The 20000-nt window shown below is 42.2% G+C and overlaps 1 protein-coding gene across 1 annotated transcript in view; it reads right to left on the reverse strand.

Moving 5' to 3' along the window:
• Window positions 1-20000, reverse strand: part of LOC128691013 (sialin-like) — a 361202-nt gene that overhangs the window by 129617 nt on the left and 211585 nt on the right. The window contains exon 3 of the mRNA XM_070089262.1: window positions 7854-8059. Within this exon, the coding sequence (XP_069945363.1) occupies window positions 7854-8059 (206 nt within the window). The remainder of the gene's footprint in view (window positions 1-7853; window positions 8060-20000) is intronic.

The following is a 20000-nucleotide window of genomic DNA, read 5'->3' on the forward strand; positions in this document are numbered from 1 at the left end:
TGAGGAACTCAACAAGAGATTCAAAGAAGTGTTCACAGAGGAGACAGAAGGGGCTCCAGAAAGACGGAGAGGTGGGGCACACCACCATGTGCTGGACACAGTGCACACAACCGAGGAAGAAGTGAAGAGGCTTCTGAGTGAGCTAGATACCTCAAAGGCAATGGGGCCAGATAACATCTCCCCATGGGTATTGAGAGAGGGAGCAGAGGCGCTATGTGTACCCCTAACAACAATATTCAATACATCTATCGAAACAGGGAGATTGCATGAGGCATGGAAGACAGCAAATGTAGTCCCAATCTTTAAAAAAGGAGACAGACATGAAGCATTAAACTACAGACCAGTGTCACTGACATGTATAGTAAATCATGGAGAAGATTATCAAGAGAAGAGTGGTGGAACACCAAGAAAGGAACGATCTCATCAACAGCAGCCAACCTTGTTTCAGGGACGGGAAATCCTGTGTCACAAACATACTGGAATTCTATGACATGGTGACAGTAGTAAGACAAGAGAGAGAGGGGTGGGTGGATTGCATATTCTTGGACTGCAAGAAGGCGTTTGACACAGTTGCACACAAGAGATTGGTGCAAAAACTGGAGGAAAAAACAGGGATAACAGGGAAGGCACTACAATGGATCAGGGAATACTTGTCAGGAAGACAGCAGCGAGCCATGGTACGTGGCGAGGTGTCAGAGTGGGCACCTGTGACCAGCGGGGTCCCACAGGGGTCAATCGTAGGACCAGTGCTGTTTCTGGTATTTGTGAACGACATGACAGAAGGAATAGACTCTGAGGTGTCCCTGTTTGCAGATGACGTGAAGTTGATGAGAAGAATTCACTCTATCGAAGACCAGGCAGAACTACAAAGGGATCTGGACAGGCTGCAGACCTGGTCCAGCAATTGGTTCCTGGAGTTCAATCCCACCAAGTACAAAGTCATGAAGATTGGGGAAGGGCAAAGAAGACCGCAGACGGAGTACAGTCTAGGGGGCAAGAGACTACAAACCTCACTCAAAGAAAAAGATATTGGGATGAGTATAACACCAGGCACATCTCCTGAAGCGCACATCAACCAAATAACTGCTGCAGCATATGGGCGCCTAGCAAACCTCAGAACAGCATTCCGACATCTTAATAAGGAATCGTTCAGGACCCTGTACACCGTGTACGTTAGGCCCATATTGGAGAATGCGGCACCAGTTTGGAACCCACACCTAGCCAAGTACGTAAAGAAACTAGAGAAAGTGCAAAGGTTTGCAACAAGACTAGTCCCAGAGCTAAGAGGTATGTCCTACGAGGAGAGGTAAAGGGAAATCAACCTGACGACACTGGAGGACAGGAGAGATAGGGGGGACATGATAACGACATACAAAATACTGAGAGGAATTGACAAGGTGGACAAAGACAGGATGTAGGATGTTCCAGAGATTGGACACAGTAATAAGGGGACACAGTTGGAAGTTGAAGACACAGATGAATCACAGGGATGTTAGGAAGTATTTCTTCAGCCACAGAGTAGTCAGTAAGTGGAATAGTTTAGGAAGCGATGTAGTGGAGGCAGGATCCATACATAGCTTTAAGCAGAGGTATGATTAAGCTCACGGTTCAGGGAGAGTGATCTAGTAGCGATCAGTGAAGAGGCGGGGCCAGGAGCTCGGACTCGAGCCCCGCAACCTCAACTAGGTGAGTACAACTAGGTGAGTACATACACACACAGGAAGGCCAGGACGAATGAAGCCAAACTACAATAAAGGAGACTACACGGGAATGAGGAACTTCCTGAGCGGGGTTCAGTGGGACAGAGAACTGGCAGGGAAACCAGTTAATGAGATGATGGAATATGTAGCAACAATGTGCAAGGAGGCTGAGGAGAGGTTTGTACCCAAGGGTAACAGGATTAATGAAAAAGCCAGGATGAGCCCATGGTTCACCCAAAGGTGCAGGGAGGCAAAAATCAAGTGTGCTAGGGAATGGAAGAAATATAGAAAGCAAAGGACCCAGGAGAATAAGGAGAGCAGTCGTAGAGCCAGAAATGAATATGCACAGATAAGAAGGGAGGCCCAACAGCCGGGCTGTTGGGCTGTGGTTCGTACGTCGGGATGCGTGAAAAGAGCAGTAACAGCCTGGTTGATCAGGCCCTGATCCACCATGAGGCCAGGTCTCAGACTGGGCAGCGGGGGCGTTGACCCCTGAAACCCTCTTCACCTATACTCAGGGTATATATATATATATATATATATATATATATATATATATATATATATATATATATATATATATATATATGTCGTGCCGAATAGGCAGAACTTGCGATCTTGGCTTAAATAGCAACGCTCATCTTGCCATATAGGACAAGCGAAAATTTGTGTATGCAATAATTTCGCCAAAATCATTCTGAACCTAACGAAAAAAATATATTTCACTGTGTTTGTTTAGTATTAAATTATTGTAAACAAATCTAAAATATATTTAGTTGGGTTAAGCTAAAATAAATTGTTCTTGTTATAATAAGGTTAGGTAAGTTTTCTAAGATTCTTTTGGAGCAAAATTAAAAGTTTTTACATTAACATCAATGAAAAAAATATATCTTTAAACGTATAAGAGAAAATTTTAGAAAAGACTTAATTTTAAATAAGTTCTTGCTAATTGACCAGTTTTACATATTCGGCACGACATATATATATATATATATAAATATATATATATATATATATATATATATATATATATATATATATATATATATATATATATATATATATATATTTATATATATATATATATATATATATATATATATATATATATATATATATATATATATATATATATATATATATATATATTATTATTATTATTTTATTATCACACTGGCCCGAAAAAGAAAAACTTTCTCTATCATTCACTCCATCACTGTCTTGCCAGAAGGGTGCTTTACACTACAGTTTTTAAACTGCAACATTAACACCCCTCCTTCAGAGTGCAGGGACTGTACTTCCCATCTCCAGGACTCAAGTCCGGCCTGCCGGTTTCCCTGAACCCCTTCACAAATGTTACTTTGCTCACACTCCGACAGCACGTCAAGTATTAAAAACCATTTTTCTCCATTCACTCCTATCTAACACGCTCACGCATGCCTGCTGGAAGTCCAAGCCCCTCGCACACAAAACCTCCTTTACCCCCTCCCTCCAACCTTTCCTAGGCCGACCCCCTACCCCGCCTTCCTTCCACTGCAGACTGATACACTCTTGAAGTCACTCTCTTTCGCTCCATTCTCTCTACATGTCCGAACCACCTCAACAACCCTTCCTCAGCCCTCTGGACAACAGTTTTGGTAGTCCTGCACCTCCTCCTAACTTCCAAACTACGAATTCTCTGCATTATATTCACACCACACATTGCCCTCGGACATGACATCTCCACTGCCTCCAGCCTTCTCCTCGCTGCAACATTCATCACCCATGCTTCACACCCATATAAGAGCGTTTGTAAAACTATACTCTCATACATTCCCCTCTTTGCCTCCAAGGACAAAGTTCTTTGTCTCCACAGACTCCTAAGTGCACCACTCACCCTTTTCCCCTCATCAATTCTATGATTCACCTCATCTTTCATAGACCCATCCGCTGACGCGTCCACTCCCAAATATCTGAATACATTCACCTCCTCCATACTCTCTCCCTTCAATCTGATATCCAATCTTTCATCACCTAATCTTTTTGTTATCCTCATAACCTTACTCTTTCCAGTATTCACTTTTAATTTTCTTCTTTTGCACACCCTACCAAATTCATCGACCAATCTCTGCAACTTCTCTTCAGAATCTCCCAAGAGCACAGTGTCATCAGCAAAGAGCAACTGTGACAACTCCCACTTTATGTGTGATTCTTTATCTTTTAACTCCTCGCTTCTTGCCAAGACCCTCGCATTTACTTCTCTTACAACCCCATCTAAAAATGTATTAAACAACCATGGTGACATCACACATCCTTCTCTAAGGCCTACTTTTACTGGGAAATAATTTCCCTCTTTCCTATATTCTCTAACTTGAGCCTCACTATCCTCGTAAAAACTCTTCACTGCTTTCAGTAACCTACCTCCTACACCATACACCTGCAACATCTGCCACATTGCCCCCTTATCCACCCTGTCATACGCCTTTTCCAAATCCATAAATGCCACAAAGACCTCTTTAGCCTTATCTAAATACTGTTCACTTATATGTTTCACTGTAAACACCTGGTCCACACACCCCCTACCTTTCCTAAAGCCTCCTTGTTCTTCTGCTATCCTATTCTTCGTCTTACTCTTAATTCTTTCAATAATAACTCTACCATACACTTTACTAGGTATACTCAACAGACTTATCCCCCTATAATTTTTGCACTCTCTTTTGTCCCCTTTGCCTTTATACAAAGGAACTATGCATGCTCTCTGCCAATCCCTAGGTATCTTACCCTCTTCCATACATTTATTAAATAATTGCACCAACAACTCCAAAACTATATCCACACCTGCTTTTAACATTTTTATCTTTATCCCATCAATCCCGGCTGCCTTACCCCCTTTCATTTTACCTACTGCCTCACGAACTTCCCCCACACTCACAACTGGCTCTTCCTCACTCCTACAAGATGTTATTCCTCCTTGCCCTATACACGAAATCACAGCTTCCCTATCTTCATCAACACTTAACAATTCCTCAAAATATTCCCTCCCTCTTCCTAATACCTCTAATTCTCCATTTAATAACTCCCCTCTTCTATTTTTAACTTACAAATCCATTTGTTCTCTAGGCTTCCTTAACTTGTTAATCTCACTCCAAAACTTTTTCTTATTTTCAACAAAATTTGTTGATAACATCTCACCCACTCTCTCATTTGCTCTCTTTTTACATTGCTTCACCACTCTCTTAACCTCTCTCTTTTTCTCCATATACTCTTCCCTCCTTGCATCACTTCTACTTTGTAAAAACTTCACATATGCTAACTTTTTCTCCCTTACTGCTCTCTTTACATCATCATTCCACCAATCGCTCCTCTTCCCTCCCGCACCCACTTTCCTGTAACCACAAACTTCTGCTGAACACTCTAACACTACATTTTTAAACCTACCCCATACCTCTTCGACCCCATTGTCTATGCTCTTATTAGCCCATCTATCCTCCAATAGCTGTTTATATCTTACCCTAACTGCCTCCTCTTTTAGTTTATAAACCTTCACCTCTCTCTTCCCTGATGCTTCTATTCTCCTTGTACCCATCTACCTTTTACTCTCAGTGTAGCTACAACTAAAAAGTGATCTGATATATCTGTGGCATCCTGAAGTCTACTCAACTGTCTTTTATCTACCAATACATAATCCAACAAACTACTGTCATTTCGCCCTACATCATATCTTGTATACTTATTTATCCTCTTTTTCATAAAATATGTATTACCTATAACTAAACCCCTTTCTATACAAGGTTCAGTCAAAGGGCTCCCATTATCATTTACACATGGCACCCCAAACTTACCTACCACACCCTTTCTAGCATTCAGATCCCCTACCACAATTACTCTCTCACTTGGTTCAAAGGCTCCTATACATTCACTTAACATCTCCCAAAATCTCTCTCTCTCCTCTACATTCCTCTCTTCTCCAGGTGCATACACGCTTATTATGACCCACTTTTCACATCCAACCTTTACTTTAATATACATAATTCTTGAATTTACACATTCATATTACTGCTACCCCTTCCTTTGCTCTAACTCTCTCAGATACTCCAGATTTAATTCTATTTATTTCCCCCCACCGAAACTCCCCTACCCCCTTCAGCTTTGTTTCGCTTAGGGCCAGGACATCCAACTTCTTTTCATTCATAACATCAGCAATCATCTGTTTCTTGTCATCCGCACTACATCCACGCACATTCAAGCATCCCAGTTTTATGAAGTTTTTCTTCTTCTCTTTTTTAGTAAATGTCTACAGGAGAAGGGGTTACTAGCCCATTGCTCCCGGCATTTTAGTCGCCTCATACGACACGCATGGCTTACGGAGGAAAGATTCTTTTCCACTTCCCCATGGACAATAGAAGAAATAAAGAACAAGAGCTATTTAGAAAAAGGAGAAAAACCTAAATGTATGTATATATATATGCATGTGCGTGTCTGTGAAGTGTGACCAAAGTGTAAGTAGGAGTAGCAAGATATCCCTGTTATCTAGCGTGTTTATGAGACAGAAAAAGACACCAGCAATCCTACCATCATGCAAAACAGTTACAGGTTTCTGTTTCACAGTCATCTGGCAGGACGGTAGTACTTCCCTGGGTGGTTGCTGTCTACCAACCTACTACCTGATATATATATATATATATATATATATATATATATATATATATATATATATATATATATATATATATATATATATATATATATATATATATTTATATATATGTATATATATATATATATATATATATGTATATATATATATATATATATATATATATATATATATATATATATATATATATATATATATATATATATATATATATATATATATATATATATATATGTATATATATATATATATATATATATATATATATATATATATATATATATATATATATATATATATATATATATATATATAGATATGCAATAAGATCACAGTAAACAGGTGATTTTAAAATATGGAAAACAACCACTGTGAAAGAATAGTGATATTTCAAGCGATTTCGTGACTACTCACATTGTCAAGGAAGTACTTTCGTGACTACTCACAGTGGTTCTTTTGCATATATATATATATATATATATATATATATATATATATATATATATATATATATATATATATATATATATATATATATATATATTTATATATATATATATATATATATATATATATATATATATATATATATATATATATATATGTATATATATATATATATATATATATATATATATATATATATATGTATATATATATATATATATATATATATATATATATATATGTACATATATATATATATATATATATATATATATATATATATATATATATATATATATATATATATATATATATATATATATATATATATATATATATTTTAAATAATGTCGTGCCGAATAGGTAAAACTAGTCAATTAGAAAGAACTCATTTAAAATTAAGTCCTTTCTAAAAATTTCTCCTATACGTTTAAAGATGTATTTTTTTCATTTATGTTAATGTAAAAATTTATAATGTTGCACCAAAAGAGTCTTAGAAAACTTACCTAACCTTATAGCAAGCGCAATTTATTTTAGCCTAACTCAACTAAATATATTTTAAATACATTTACAGTAATTTAATACTAAATAAACACAATAAAATATATTTTTTTCGTTAGGCATAGAATGATTTTTGCGAAATTATTGCATACACTAATTTTCGCTTGTCCTATATGGCATATAGGACAATCGAAAATTTGTGTATGCAATAATTTCGCCAAAATCATTCTGAACCTGACGGAAAAAAATATATTTCACTGTGTTTGTTTAGTATTAAATTATTGTAAACAAATCTAAAATATATTTAGTTGGGTTAGGCTAAAATAAATTGCTCTTGTTAGAATTAGGTTAGGTAAGTTTTCTAAGATTCTTTTGGAGCAAAATTAAAAATTCTTGCATTAACATTAATGAAAAAATATATCTTTAAACGTATAAGAGAAAATTTTAGAAAGGACTTAATTTTAAATGAGTTCTTGCTAATTTTCCAGTTTTACCTATTCGGCATGACTTGTATGTTAATTCAGTCAACTAAATTTGTATACATTGTTAAGCAACATTGGTTTACTCACATAGTTTCCGGAGTCGTTATCATCGTAATCGTCTGGTACTGGGCACCCATCGTTATCGGATGTATTGTTGTAGTGTGCAGTGTTGTTTTCTTTCACCATAGCAACAATAGCAACGGAGAGGTTGACCCGCATGGCGTACACCAGAGACAGTCCCAGAAACCCCAGTAGTGCCAAAGTGTGGCGACAACCCCACAACTCCTTCGGCCCTGAGAAGAAGTACAAGGATAAAATGTGGTGTTGGAAAAGTTCAGTGTAATATGTTAGTGAATTTTCGATACATAATTCATCTCTGAACGACGGGAATAACTGGCATAACTTGTCGACATTATTAATTCTAAAACCTCTCACCTGTTGGACTTTCTGTTTTCGTGTTGTGGATGCTGTTGTCAGACTTCTCCCTCTGGTAAAAATACCTTTGAAAACTTTTCCGAAGTTGCCCGAATCAGTAGTACTGGTAAATGCACTGTACTCACTTAACTTTAGTTGCAGGGGTCGATTCTCAGCACCTACCCTCCTGTGTGTATGTACTCACCTAACTGTGGTTGCAGGGGTCGAGTTACAGCTCATGGCCCCTCCCCTCACCTAGTTGTAATCACCTAGTTGTGGTTGCAAAGGTCGATTCACAGCTGCTGGCCCAGCCTCTTCACTGGTCGCTACTAGATCACTCTTCCTGCTCCATGAGCTTTATCATACCTCTTCTTGAAGCCATGTATGGATCCTGATTCCACTACATTAATTTTCAAACCATTCCACTTCCTGACTACTCTGTGACTGAAGAAATACTTCCTGACATCCGTGTGATTCATCTGACTCTTCAACTTCCAATTGTGACTCTTTGTTGCTTTGTCCTATCTCTGGAACATCCTGTCTCTGTTGGCCTTGTCAATTCATCTCAGTATTTTATATGTCGGTATCATATCCACCCTATCTCTCCTGCCCTCCAGTGTCGTCAGTTTTATTTCTCTTAACGTCTCCTCATTGGACATGCTCCTTAGCTCTGGGACTAGTCTTGTTGCAAACCTTTTCACTTTCTTTAATTTCCTTGAATGTTTGGCTAGGTGTGGGTTCCAAACTGGTGCTGCATACTCCAGTTTAGGTCTGACATACATGGGCTACAGGGTTTTGAATGATTCCTTATTGAGATGTCGTAATGCTGTTCGTAGGTTTGCTAGGCGCCCACATGCTGCAGTAGTTATTTAGTTAATGTGCGCCTCAAGAGATGTGCCCGGTGTTATACTCACCCCAAGATGATTTTCCTTGAGTGAGGTTTGTAGTATCTGGCCCCAACACTGTATTCCCTCCGGGGTCTTCTTCCCCTTCCTAATCTTCATGACGTTGCACTTGGTTGGGTTGAACTCCAGGAGCAAGTTTCTGGACCAGGCCTGCAGCTTGTCGAGATCCCTTTGTAGTTCCCCTTGGTCCTCGTCCGATTAAATTCTACTCATCAACTTCACATCATCTGCAAACATCATGTCGTATCATGAACTGATTACATGTGTGTTTGGTAGTGGGGTGAGTGATACTCTTTGGAGGCTTCTTACTTTATTTGTGGTTCGTTGTATACAGACAGTGTGTTTAAGTGCCCAGGGCCGGAGGGCCAGCCCAGGAGAGAGTGAAGGAGTAGACCTTGTTGTAGATTCTAGGTTGAGTTGGCGCCGAGTGAAGGGGAGGCAGACCTGGGCATGCCTACCCACTGGCTTGTCTTCTGGTGGAAACTATAGAAACTAGTCATATAGGCTTACTGTCTACAGTCGTTTACGTGCACCAGAAACAGCACCGATCCTAGAACTGACTCCTGTGGAACCCAGTTAGTCCCAGGAGCCCACTCTGACACCTCGCCATGTACAATGACTCGTTTATATCTTGCCGACAGGTATTCCTGATCTATTGCAGTACCTTCTCTGTTATACCTGCCTGGTCCTCCAGCTTATGCATTAGTCTCTTGTGAGGAATTGTGTCAAAAGCCTTCTTCAGCCCAAGAAAATGCAATCTACTCACCCCTCTCTCTTTTGTCTTGCTGCTGTCACCCGGTCATAGAACTCCAGTAGATTTGTGACACAGGATTTTCTGTTCATGATATCGTGCTGGTTGTCGTTGACAAGTTCCTTTGTAGGTGCTCCAATACTCTTCTCCTGATTATCATCTCCATGACTTTGTATACTATACTTGTCAATGACACTGGTCTGTAGTTTAATTCTTCGTGTCCATCTCCGTTTTTAAAAATCAGGACTATATTCGCTTCCTTCCATACCTCAGGTAGTCGCCCTGTTTTGATAGATGTGTTGTAGATTGTTGTTAGTGGCACACATAGCACCTCTGCTCCCTCTCTGAGGACCCATGGAAAGATGTTATCCGGCCCCATCGTCTATGAAGTATCTAGTTCACTTAGCAACCTCTTCACTTCTTCCTCGGTTGTATGTATTGTGTCCAACACTTGATGGCGTACTCCACCTCTCCGTCTTTCTGGAGTCCCTTCTGCCTCCGCTGCGAACACCTCTTTGAAACACATGTTCAGCTCCTAGCATACTTCTCGGTCGTTTCTTGCGATCTCACCCCCCTTCCTTCCTTAGCCTGATTATCTGGTCCTCGACTGCTGTTTTCCTCCTGATGTGGCTGTACCACAGCTTCGGGTCAGGTTTGGCTTTCGCCACTGTTTCATTTTCGGCTTATCGTTGGACCTCCCTTTTTACCTGTATATATACTCATTTCTGGCTCTAGGACTGCTCTCCTTATTCTCCTGGCTCCTTTCCCTTCTATATTTCTTCCATTCTCTATCACACTTGGTTTTGGCCTCTCTACACCTATGAGTGAACCAAGGGCTCATCCTGGCCTTCTCGTTATATCTGATACCCTTGGGTAGAAACCTCTCCTCAGCTTCCTAGCATATCGTTGTTACATATTCCATCATGTCATTTACTGACTTCCCTGCCAGTGCTCTGTCCCACTGAACCTCGTGCAGGAAATTCTTCATGTGTAGTCTGTGTAGTCCCCTCTCTTGTAGTTTGGTTTCGATCGTCCTGCCCTTCCTGCTTCCCTTTCTACTTGTAACTCTGCTATGTCTTCGAAGTTCAGAACTACGTGGTCACTGACCCCGAGGGGTCTTCCATATGTGTTGGAGTGTATGTGTGTGTACTCACCTAGTTGTACTCAACTAGTTGTACTTGCAGAGTTAGAGTCACAGCTACTGGCCCGGCCTCTTCACTGGTCGCTACTAGGTCACTCTTCCTGCTCCATGAGCTTTATCATATCTCTTCTTAATGCTATGTATTGATTCTGCCTCCACTACATCACTTCTCAGACTATTCTAACAACTCTGTGAATGACGAAATACTTCTTAACATCCCTTTGATTCATCTGAATCTTCAACTTCCAATTGTGACCCATTGTTGCTGTGTCAATGAAGATTTCCAATATGTTGCATGTCTCAGTTCTTCGATTAGCTTCTCTATGAATTTACATATCATACTTGTCAATGACACTGGTCTGTAGCTTAATATTGCATGCCAGTCTTCTTTCTTAAAAAACTGGGAATACATTCGCTGTCTTCCACTCCTTTGGTAGTTGCCCTGCTTCAGTGTGTTGAGGATTGTTGTTAGTAACCCACATATAGCATCTACTTCCTCTCTCAGGACCCATGGAGAGATATTGTCTAGGCGCACATCCGTATCTAATTCGTATAGCAGTCTTCACCTCCTCCTCCTCGGTTGTGTGTAGTGTGTACAGCACTTGTTGGTGTTCCCTACCACCTCGGATTGCAAGAGGTTTTTCTGTCTCCACTGAGAATACCTCTATAAATCTCAAGCTGAACTCTTCTTACACTTCCTGGTCATTTCCTAAGAGCTCCCCTCCTTCCTTCTTCAGCCTGTCTATCTGTCGCTTAACTGTTGCTTTCCACCTGATGTAATTGTATAACAGCTTTGGGTGAAATATGGCTGTCGATGTTATGTCAGTCTCATATTGGGCCATCCTCCATGTCTATGACTATTTATTTTTGTTTCTTCTGCTCAGCTCTTTATTTTCTTTGGTCCTTTGCACTCAATACTTTTTTACACGTTCTATTGCATTTGACATTGGCTTCTCTACACCTCTGGTTCGAACTTTTCCTCTGCCTCTCTGCACTTCATGTTCACGTGTTCCATCATTTCATTTACTATATTTCCTTGCAGTTCTCATCTCCATTGCAGCTCAAGCAGCAATTGCCTGCCACATAACTGTGTAAACTTCTCTTTTTAAGTTTGGTTTCTCCCATCATTTTCGTGTTGCTTCACTCTCCACTGTTAATTTCACTATGTATTCGAAACTCGCGACCACGTGATCACTAGGGCCGACGGAGCCTTTCGTATGTAATATCCCCAACGTCGTAGCTGTTCAAGATGAACCGCACTGCTTCATCCTATCCTCTCTGTGTGCTTGTCTCCCTTACATGTTGGTTCATGAGGTTTTCCAGCACCGCCTCCAACATCTCATCCTTACACGTTTGTAGTCCCAAATGTGGCTCTAGGCTTTCCCAATCAATCTCTTTGTGATTGAAACCTCCCATAACTAGTAACTTTGCACTGCCCATATGGGTCTTCTGGCTACCTCATCTAGTGTGTCCATCATTATTCTGTTTACTCAACCCTGTAAATCACATCTATCACCACCTTGGGAACCCCAGTCTGCCGAGGTCGTACTATGTAGTCACCTGCTTCCATTTTGTCCATCCCTCACATTTCCTCTAAACTCCCACTGAGTTTTGATGAGAATAGCAACTCCGCCTCCTCTTCCTTTTTCTCACTATATCATAAGGATCTGAGGATGATCACGTCTGTTAATATTCTGAGAACTTTGTTTCCGTGATGGTTATGATGTCTGCGGATACCTCCACGTTACTGTATACCAGAAGTACCTGGAGAAGGTTTCCGGGGTTTACGCCCCCTGCCCGGTCTGTCACCAGTCCTAGAGGTATGTGTTTCTTTGTAAGTGTGTTAGTATGAATGTCTGGAAGTGGATGTGTATGTGTGCGAGAGTATTCACCAAATTGTATTCACCTAGTTGTGGTTGCAGGGGTCGACACACAACCTGGCCCTGCCTCTTCACTGGACGCTACTAGGTCTCCCTTCCTGCTCTACAAGCTCTATCATACCTCTATATGTATGGATCACTGCTCCACTACATCACTTCCCAGACTATTACACTTCCTGACAACTCTGTGACTGAAGAAATACTTCCTAACATCCCTCTGATTCATCTGAGTCTTCAGCTTACAAATGTGACTCCTTGTTGCTGGATCCCATCTCTGGAACATCCTGTCTCTGTCCACCTTGTCAATTCCTCTCATTATTTTATATGTTGTTTTTATATTCCCCCTATCTCTCCTGTCCTCCAGTGTCGTCAGGTCGATTTCCCTTAACCTCTCCTAGTAGGACAATGTAGCCCTGACATACACGGTGTACAGGGTCCTGAAAGATTCCATATTGAGATGTCGGAATGCTATTCTTAGGTTTGTTAGGCGCCCATATGCTGCAGTAGTTATTTGGTTGATGTGCGCCTCAGGAAATGTGCCCGGTGTTATACTTACCCCAAGATTCTTATCCTTGAGTCAGGTTTGTAGTCTCTGACCCCTTAGAATGTACTCTGCCTGCGCTCTTCTTTGCACTGTTCCAATCTTCATGACTTTGTACTTGGTGGTGTTGAACTCTAGGAGCAGTTTCTGGACTTGGCCTGCAGCCTCTCCACATCTCTTTGCAGTTCCGCCTCATCCTTGTACGATTGAATTCTTCTCATCAACTTCACATCATCTGCAAACAGGGACACTTCTGAATCTATTCCTTCAGTCATGTCATTCACATGTACCAGAAACTGCATCGGTCCTCGAACTGACACCTGGGGAACCCTGCTCGTCACAGGCGCCCAATCTGACACCTCGTCGCATATTATGACTAGCTGATGCAGTGCCCTCTCTGTTATACCTGCCTGGTCCTCCAGCTTATGCACTAATCTCTTGGATGAAACTTTGTCAAAATCCTTCTAACAGTCCAGAAAAATGCAATTTACCCACCCTTAGGAGCTCTTGTCTTATTGCTATCACCCTGCCATAAAACTCCAATAGATTTGTGGCACACTTTTTCCCGTCCCTGAAACTGTGCTGTTTTTGCTGATAAGCTCATTCCTTTCTAGGTGCCTCATCACTTTTCGCCTGATAATCTTCTCCATGATTTTCCATATCTCAGTGACACTCGTCTGTTGCTTAGCGTTCCGTGACTGTCTCCTTTTATAAAAATTGGGACTACATTTACTGTCCTCCATACCTCAGGCAGACGCCCTTTTTTGGTAGATATGTTGGAGATTATTGTTAGTGGTACACATAGCTCCTCTGCTCCCTCTCCCAAGACCCATGGAGAGATATTATCGGCCTGATGGCATTTGAGAAATTTATCTCGCTTAGCAGCCTCTTTACTATTTTCTCGGTTGTATGTATTGTGTCCAATAGTTGATGGTGTACCCCACCTCTGTCTGAAATCTCTTCTGTCTCCTCTGTGAACTCTTCTTTGAATCTTATTTTGAACTCCTCACATACTTCTCTGTCGTTTCTTGCGATCTTCCCTCCTTTCTTTTTCAGCCTGATTACCTGAACCTTGACAGTTGTTTTCCTCCTGATGTGGCTGCACAACAGCTTCGGGTCAGATTTGGCTTTCCCTGCTTTGTCGTTGTTGTATTGTCGTTGGGCCTCTCTTCTTAATTGTGCATATTCTTTTCTGGCTCAACGCCTCTCCTTATTTTCCTCACTCCTTTGGCTTCTATACTTCCATTCTCTAGCACACTTGGTTTAGATCTCTCTACACCTTTTAGTGAACCAAGGGCTCATCCTGGCCTTCTAGTTATTTCTGTTACCCTTGGGTACAAACACCTCTAAAGCTTCTTTGCATATTGATGTCACATATTCCATCATCTCAATTACTGACTTCGCTGCCAGTGCTCTGTCCCACAGAACCCCGTGCAGGAAATTCGTCCCCTCTCTTCTAGTTTGGCTTTTAGTCCTGCCCTTCCTGCTTTACTCTATACATGTATCTCTATGTATTCGAAGTTCAGGAGCAAGTGGTCACTGCCCCTGAAGGGTCTTTCATATGTGATGTCCTCAACATGGGCACTACTCAAAATGAATACTAGGTCCAGTCTTGCTGGTTCGTCCCCTTCTCTTTCTCATATGTTGGTACATATGGTTTTCCAGTGCCACCTCCATCATCTTAGCCCACTACGTTTCTAGGCCCCATGTGGCTCCATGTTCTCCCAGTCAATTTCTTTGTGATTGTTAGTCACCCTTAATCAGTAGCTTTGCCCTACTCACATGAGCCGTTTTGGCTCATCATACTCTGGCCTTGACTTCCAGCTGCTCTGTGATGGGTTATACATCACCGCCTTGGACCTTCAGACTGAAGTGTTCCTCTTATGTAGTCTCCTGCTTCTCTTTGCCTCCTCTATCCAGCTCATTAAAATCCCATTACTTGTTGACGAGCAGAGCTACTCCTCCACCCCTTCTGCTCCCTTTGTCTCTCCTCAGGATCTAATATCCCACTGGAACGATGCCATCTGTTATCATTTGTGTGAGGTTGGTTTTGGTGAGAGCTATGATGTGCCACTCCTCCCACATATTCGTTATTCCATCAGCATTTGTGTACCATACCTTCAGTTTCCCTTGCAACACTGTGCTCTGGGGGAGTCTGTAGGGGGTGGGGGTCTGGTAGTGTGCTGTGGGATTCTACAGAATATTGTTTGGTGAGGGCTTTAAGTGAGAATTGTGGTTAGTGGTGGGACAGCGTGTTTTACTGTGGAGTTCTGATAGTGGTTCTGTGTGTGTTTGGTCTTGTTTCTCTGCCCAGCTATGGCTGTCCTCTGCTGACTCTCCTTGTCTCTTTTCCTACCCCCTTTTGTTTCTTTGTCGTCTCTCTCAGCTGCTGTCGTTCTGTTCTTATTCTGTCGGGGTCTAGGAACACCCTCTTGTAAGTTGATAATTCCTTCAGCCGAGGTTTCTCTTGCAAGATCCTGTTCCACACCATTTCTGGCTTGAAAATCAGTATGGCCAGCCTATTTTTTCCCTTCAAGTACCCTCCTATTCTCTGAAAATTTACTCTCTCAGTCATATCCTCCTTGCCTATTTCTTTGATGATGTTTTCAATTTCCTGTTTTTCTTTCTGCCAGCTTTCATTAAATGTCCTCCCTTCGCACTCCTGAAGCCCATGAATTAACAGCAATTTCTCCCTCTTCTCCTCCCATTGCCTTTATCTCTGTGTCTCTGGGTCCTGGTTGAACATAGTCATTGTCTCCCTCAAAAATCTATACCACAGGTGGGGATAGAAACCACGATCAGAGAGTCTCAAAATTCCAGACTCGGTTCTATCCCCGCCCATGGTATGGTTGTTTGCAATCGTGCCATTACAATTTCGTGAGTCATTATCTCCCTTATTTTTTCCTGTAACTCTTGGTGACATGATCATGCCTCTGCATGGGACCGATCACTTTCACCACCTTCTCCCCCCTCAATGCAATCCCTGCTACTAACAGCTCTCCACCTACAATCCTTGGCTTTACTTGGTGGATTGATAGGGGCCTAAGCATAAGTCTTGTCTCCTTCCCTTCCACTAGGCTCTTCATTTAATAGGGGTGTTCCTGCTTCAAATGCCATGTCTCCTATGGGAAATAGCCCTGTAACTCGCTTCAGCGTATTTATCTCATATTCTAAGGCCCATATCCTGGCTTCTGTGGCTTCAGCTTGTGTGTGTACTCACCTAATTGTGGTTGCAGAAGTCGAGACTCAGTTCTTGGCCCCGCCTCTTCACTGACCGCTACTGGATCCTCCCTCTCCCTGCTCCATGAGCTTTATCATACCTCGTCTTAAAACTATGTATGGTTCCTGCCTCCACTACATCGCTGGCCAGGCTATTCCACTTCCTAACAACTCTGTGGCTGAACAAAAACTTCCTAACATCCCTTTGACTCATCTGAGTCTTCAGCTTCCAATTGTGACCCCTTGTTCTATGTCCCATCTCTGAAACATCCAGTCTCTGTCCACCTTGTCTATCCCACGCAGTATTTTCTATGTCGTTATCATGTCCCCCCTATCTCTCCTGTCTTCCAGCGTCGTCAGGTCGATTTTCCTTAACCTCTCCTCGTAGGACATACCTCTTAGCTCTGGGACTAGTCTTGTTGCAAGTCTTTGCACTTTCTCTAGTTTCTTTACGTGCTTGGCTAGGTGTGGGTTCCAAACTGATGCCGCATACTCCAATATGGGCCTAACGTACACGGTGCACAGGGTCCTGAACGATTTCTTATTAAGATGTCGGAATGCTGTTCTGAGGTTTGCTAGGCGCCCATATGCTGCAGCAGTTATTTGGTTGATGTGCACCTCAGGAGATGTGCCTGGTGTTATACTCACCCCAAGATCTTTTTCCTTGAGTGAGGTTTGTAGGCTCTGGCCCCCTAGACTGTACTCCGTCTGCGATCTTCTTTGCCCTTCCCCAATCTTCATGACTTTGCGCTTGTGTGTGTGTGTCTGTGTGTATGTGTGTGTGTGTGTGTGTGTGTGTGTTTGTGTGTGTGTGTGTGTGTGTGTGTGCGTGTGTGTGTGTGTGTTTGTGTGTGTGTTTGCGTGTGTGTGTGTGTGTCTGTGTGTGTGTGTGTGTTTGTGTGTGTGTGTGTGTGTTTGTGAATGTGCGTGTTTGTGAGTGTGTGTGTATGTTTGAGTGTGTGTGTGTGTGTGTGTGTGTGTGTGTGTGTGTGTGTGTGTATGTGTGTGTGTTTGTGTGTGTGTTTGCGTTTGTGTGTGTGTGTGTACTCACCTATTTGTACTCACCTATTTGTGGTTGCAGGGGTCGAGTCCTAGCTCCTGGCCCCGCCTCTTCACCGGTTGCTACTAGGCCCTCTCTCTCCCCGCTCCATGAGCTTTATCAAACCTCGTCTTAAAACTGTGTATGGTTCCTGCCTCCACTACGTCATTTTCTAGGCTATTCCACTGCCTTACAACTCTATGACTGAAGAAATACTTCCTACTATCTCTCTGACTCATTTCTGTCTTCAACTTCCAATTGTGGCCTCTTGTTTCTGTGTCCCCTCCCTGGAACATCCTGTCTTTGTCCACCTTGTCTATTCCACGCAGTATTTTATATGTCGTTATCATGTCTCCCCTGACCCTCCTGTCCTCCAGTGTCGTCAGGCCGATTTCCCTTAATCTTTCTTCATAGGACATTCCCCTTAGCTCTGGAACTAACCTTGTCGCAAACCTTTGTACTTTCTCTAGTTTCTTGACGTGCTTTATCAAGTGCGGGTTCCAAACAGGTGCTGCATACTCCAGTATGGGCCTGACATACACGGTGTACAGTGTCTTGAATGATTCCTTACTAAGGTATCGGAATGCTGTTCTCAGGTTTGCCAGGCGCCCATATGCTGCAGCAGTTATCTGATTGATGTGTGCTTCCGGAGACATGCTCGGTGTTATACTCACCCCAAGATCTTTCTCCTTGAGTGAGGTTTGCAGTCTTTGGCCACCTAGCCTATACTCTGTCTGTGGTCTTCTGTGCCCTTCCCCTATCTTCATGACTTTGCATTTGGCAGGATTAAATTCGAGAAGCCATTTGCTGGACCAGGTGTCCAGTCTGTCCAGGTCTCTTTGAAGTCCTGCCTGGTCCTCATCAGATTTAATTCTCCTCATTAACTTCACATCATCTGCAAACAGGGACACTTCTGAGTCTAACCCTTCCGTCATGTCGTTCACATATACCAAAAATAGCACTGGTCCTAGGACCGACCCCTGTGGGACCCCGCTCGTCACAGGTGCCCACTGTGATACATCATTACGTACCATGACTCGTTGTTGCCTCCCTGTCAGGTATTCTCTGATCCATTGCAGTGCCCTTCCTGTTATATGCGCCTGATGCTCTAGCTTCTGCACTAATCTCTTGTGAGGAACTGTGTCAAAGGCCTTCTTGCAGTCCAAGAAGATGCAATCAACCCACCCCTCTCTCTCTTGTCTTACTTCTGTTATTTTATCATAAAACTCCAGAAGGTTTGTGACACAGGATTTGCCTTCCGTGAATCCGTGCTGGTTGGCATTTATACTCCTGTTCTGTTCCAGGTGCTCCACCACTCTCCTCCTGATAATCTTCTCCATAATTTTGCATACTATACACGTCAATGACACAGGTCTATAGTTTAGTGCCTCTTTTCTGTCTCCTTTTTTGAAAATGGGAACTACATTTGCCGTCTTCCATACCTCAGGTAGTTGCCAAGTTTCCAGGGATGTGTTGAAGATTGTGGTAAGTGGCACGCACAACATTTCTGCTCCCTCTCTAAGGACCCACGGAGAGATGTTGTCCGGTCCCATTGCCTTTGAGGTATCGATGTCCCTTAGCAGTTTCTTCACCTCCTCCTCATCTGTATGTATGTCGTCCAACACTTGTTGGTGTATTCCTTGCTGGTGTCCCCATCTGGTCTGTCCCCCCAGAGTCCTTCCTGTCTCTACTGTAAATACTTCCTTAAATCTCGTGTTGAGCTCCTCACATACCTCTTGATCGTTTCTTGTGAGTTCTCCACCTTCTTTCCTCAGCCTTATCACCTGGTCCTTGACTGTTGTCTTCCTCCTAATGTGGCTATACAACAGTTTCGGGTCAGATTTGACTTTCGATGCTATGTCGTTTTCATACTGTCGCTGGGCCTCCCTCCTTATCTGCGCATACTCGTTTCTGGCTCTTCTACTAATCTCCTTGTTTTCCTGGGTCCTATGCCTCCTGTACCTTTTCCATTCTCTGTTGCACTTAGTTTTTGCCTCCCTACACCTTCGGGTAAACCAAGGACTCGTTTTGGTCTTCCTATTATTTCTGTTTCCCTTGGGAACAAAACTTTCCTCTGCCTCCTTGCACTTTGTTGCCACATATTCCATCATCTCGTTTACTGATTTTCCTACCATTTCTCTGTCCCACTAAACCTCCTGCAGGAAGTTTCTCATACCTGTGTAGTCCCCCCTTTTATAGTTTGGCCTGTCCCCTTCAGTTCCTGTTACCTTCTCCACTTGTAACTCTACTATATAGTCAAAACTCAGAACCACATGATCGCTAGCTCCAAGGGGCCTCTCGTAAGTGATGTCCTCAATGTCTGAACTGCTCAGGGTGAACACAA

Source organism: Cherax quadricarinatus, chromosome 27, assembly GCF_038502225.1.
Source record: "Cherax quadricarinatus isolate ZL_2023a chromosome 27, ASM3850222v1, whole genome shotgun sequence".
Taxonomy (NCBI): Eukaryota; Metazoa; Arthropoda; class Malacostraca; order Decapoda; family Parastacidae; genus Cherax; species Cherax quadricarinatus.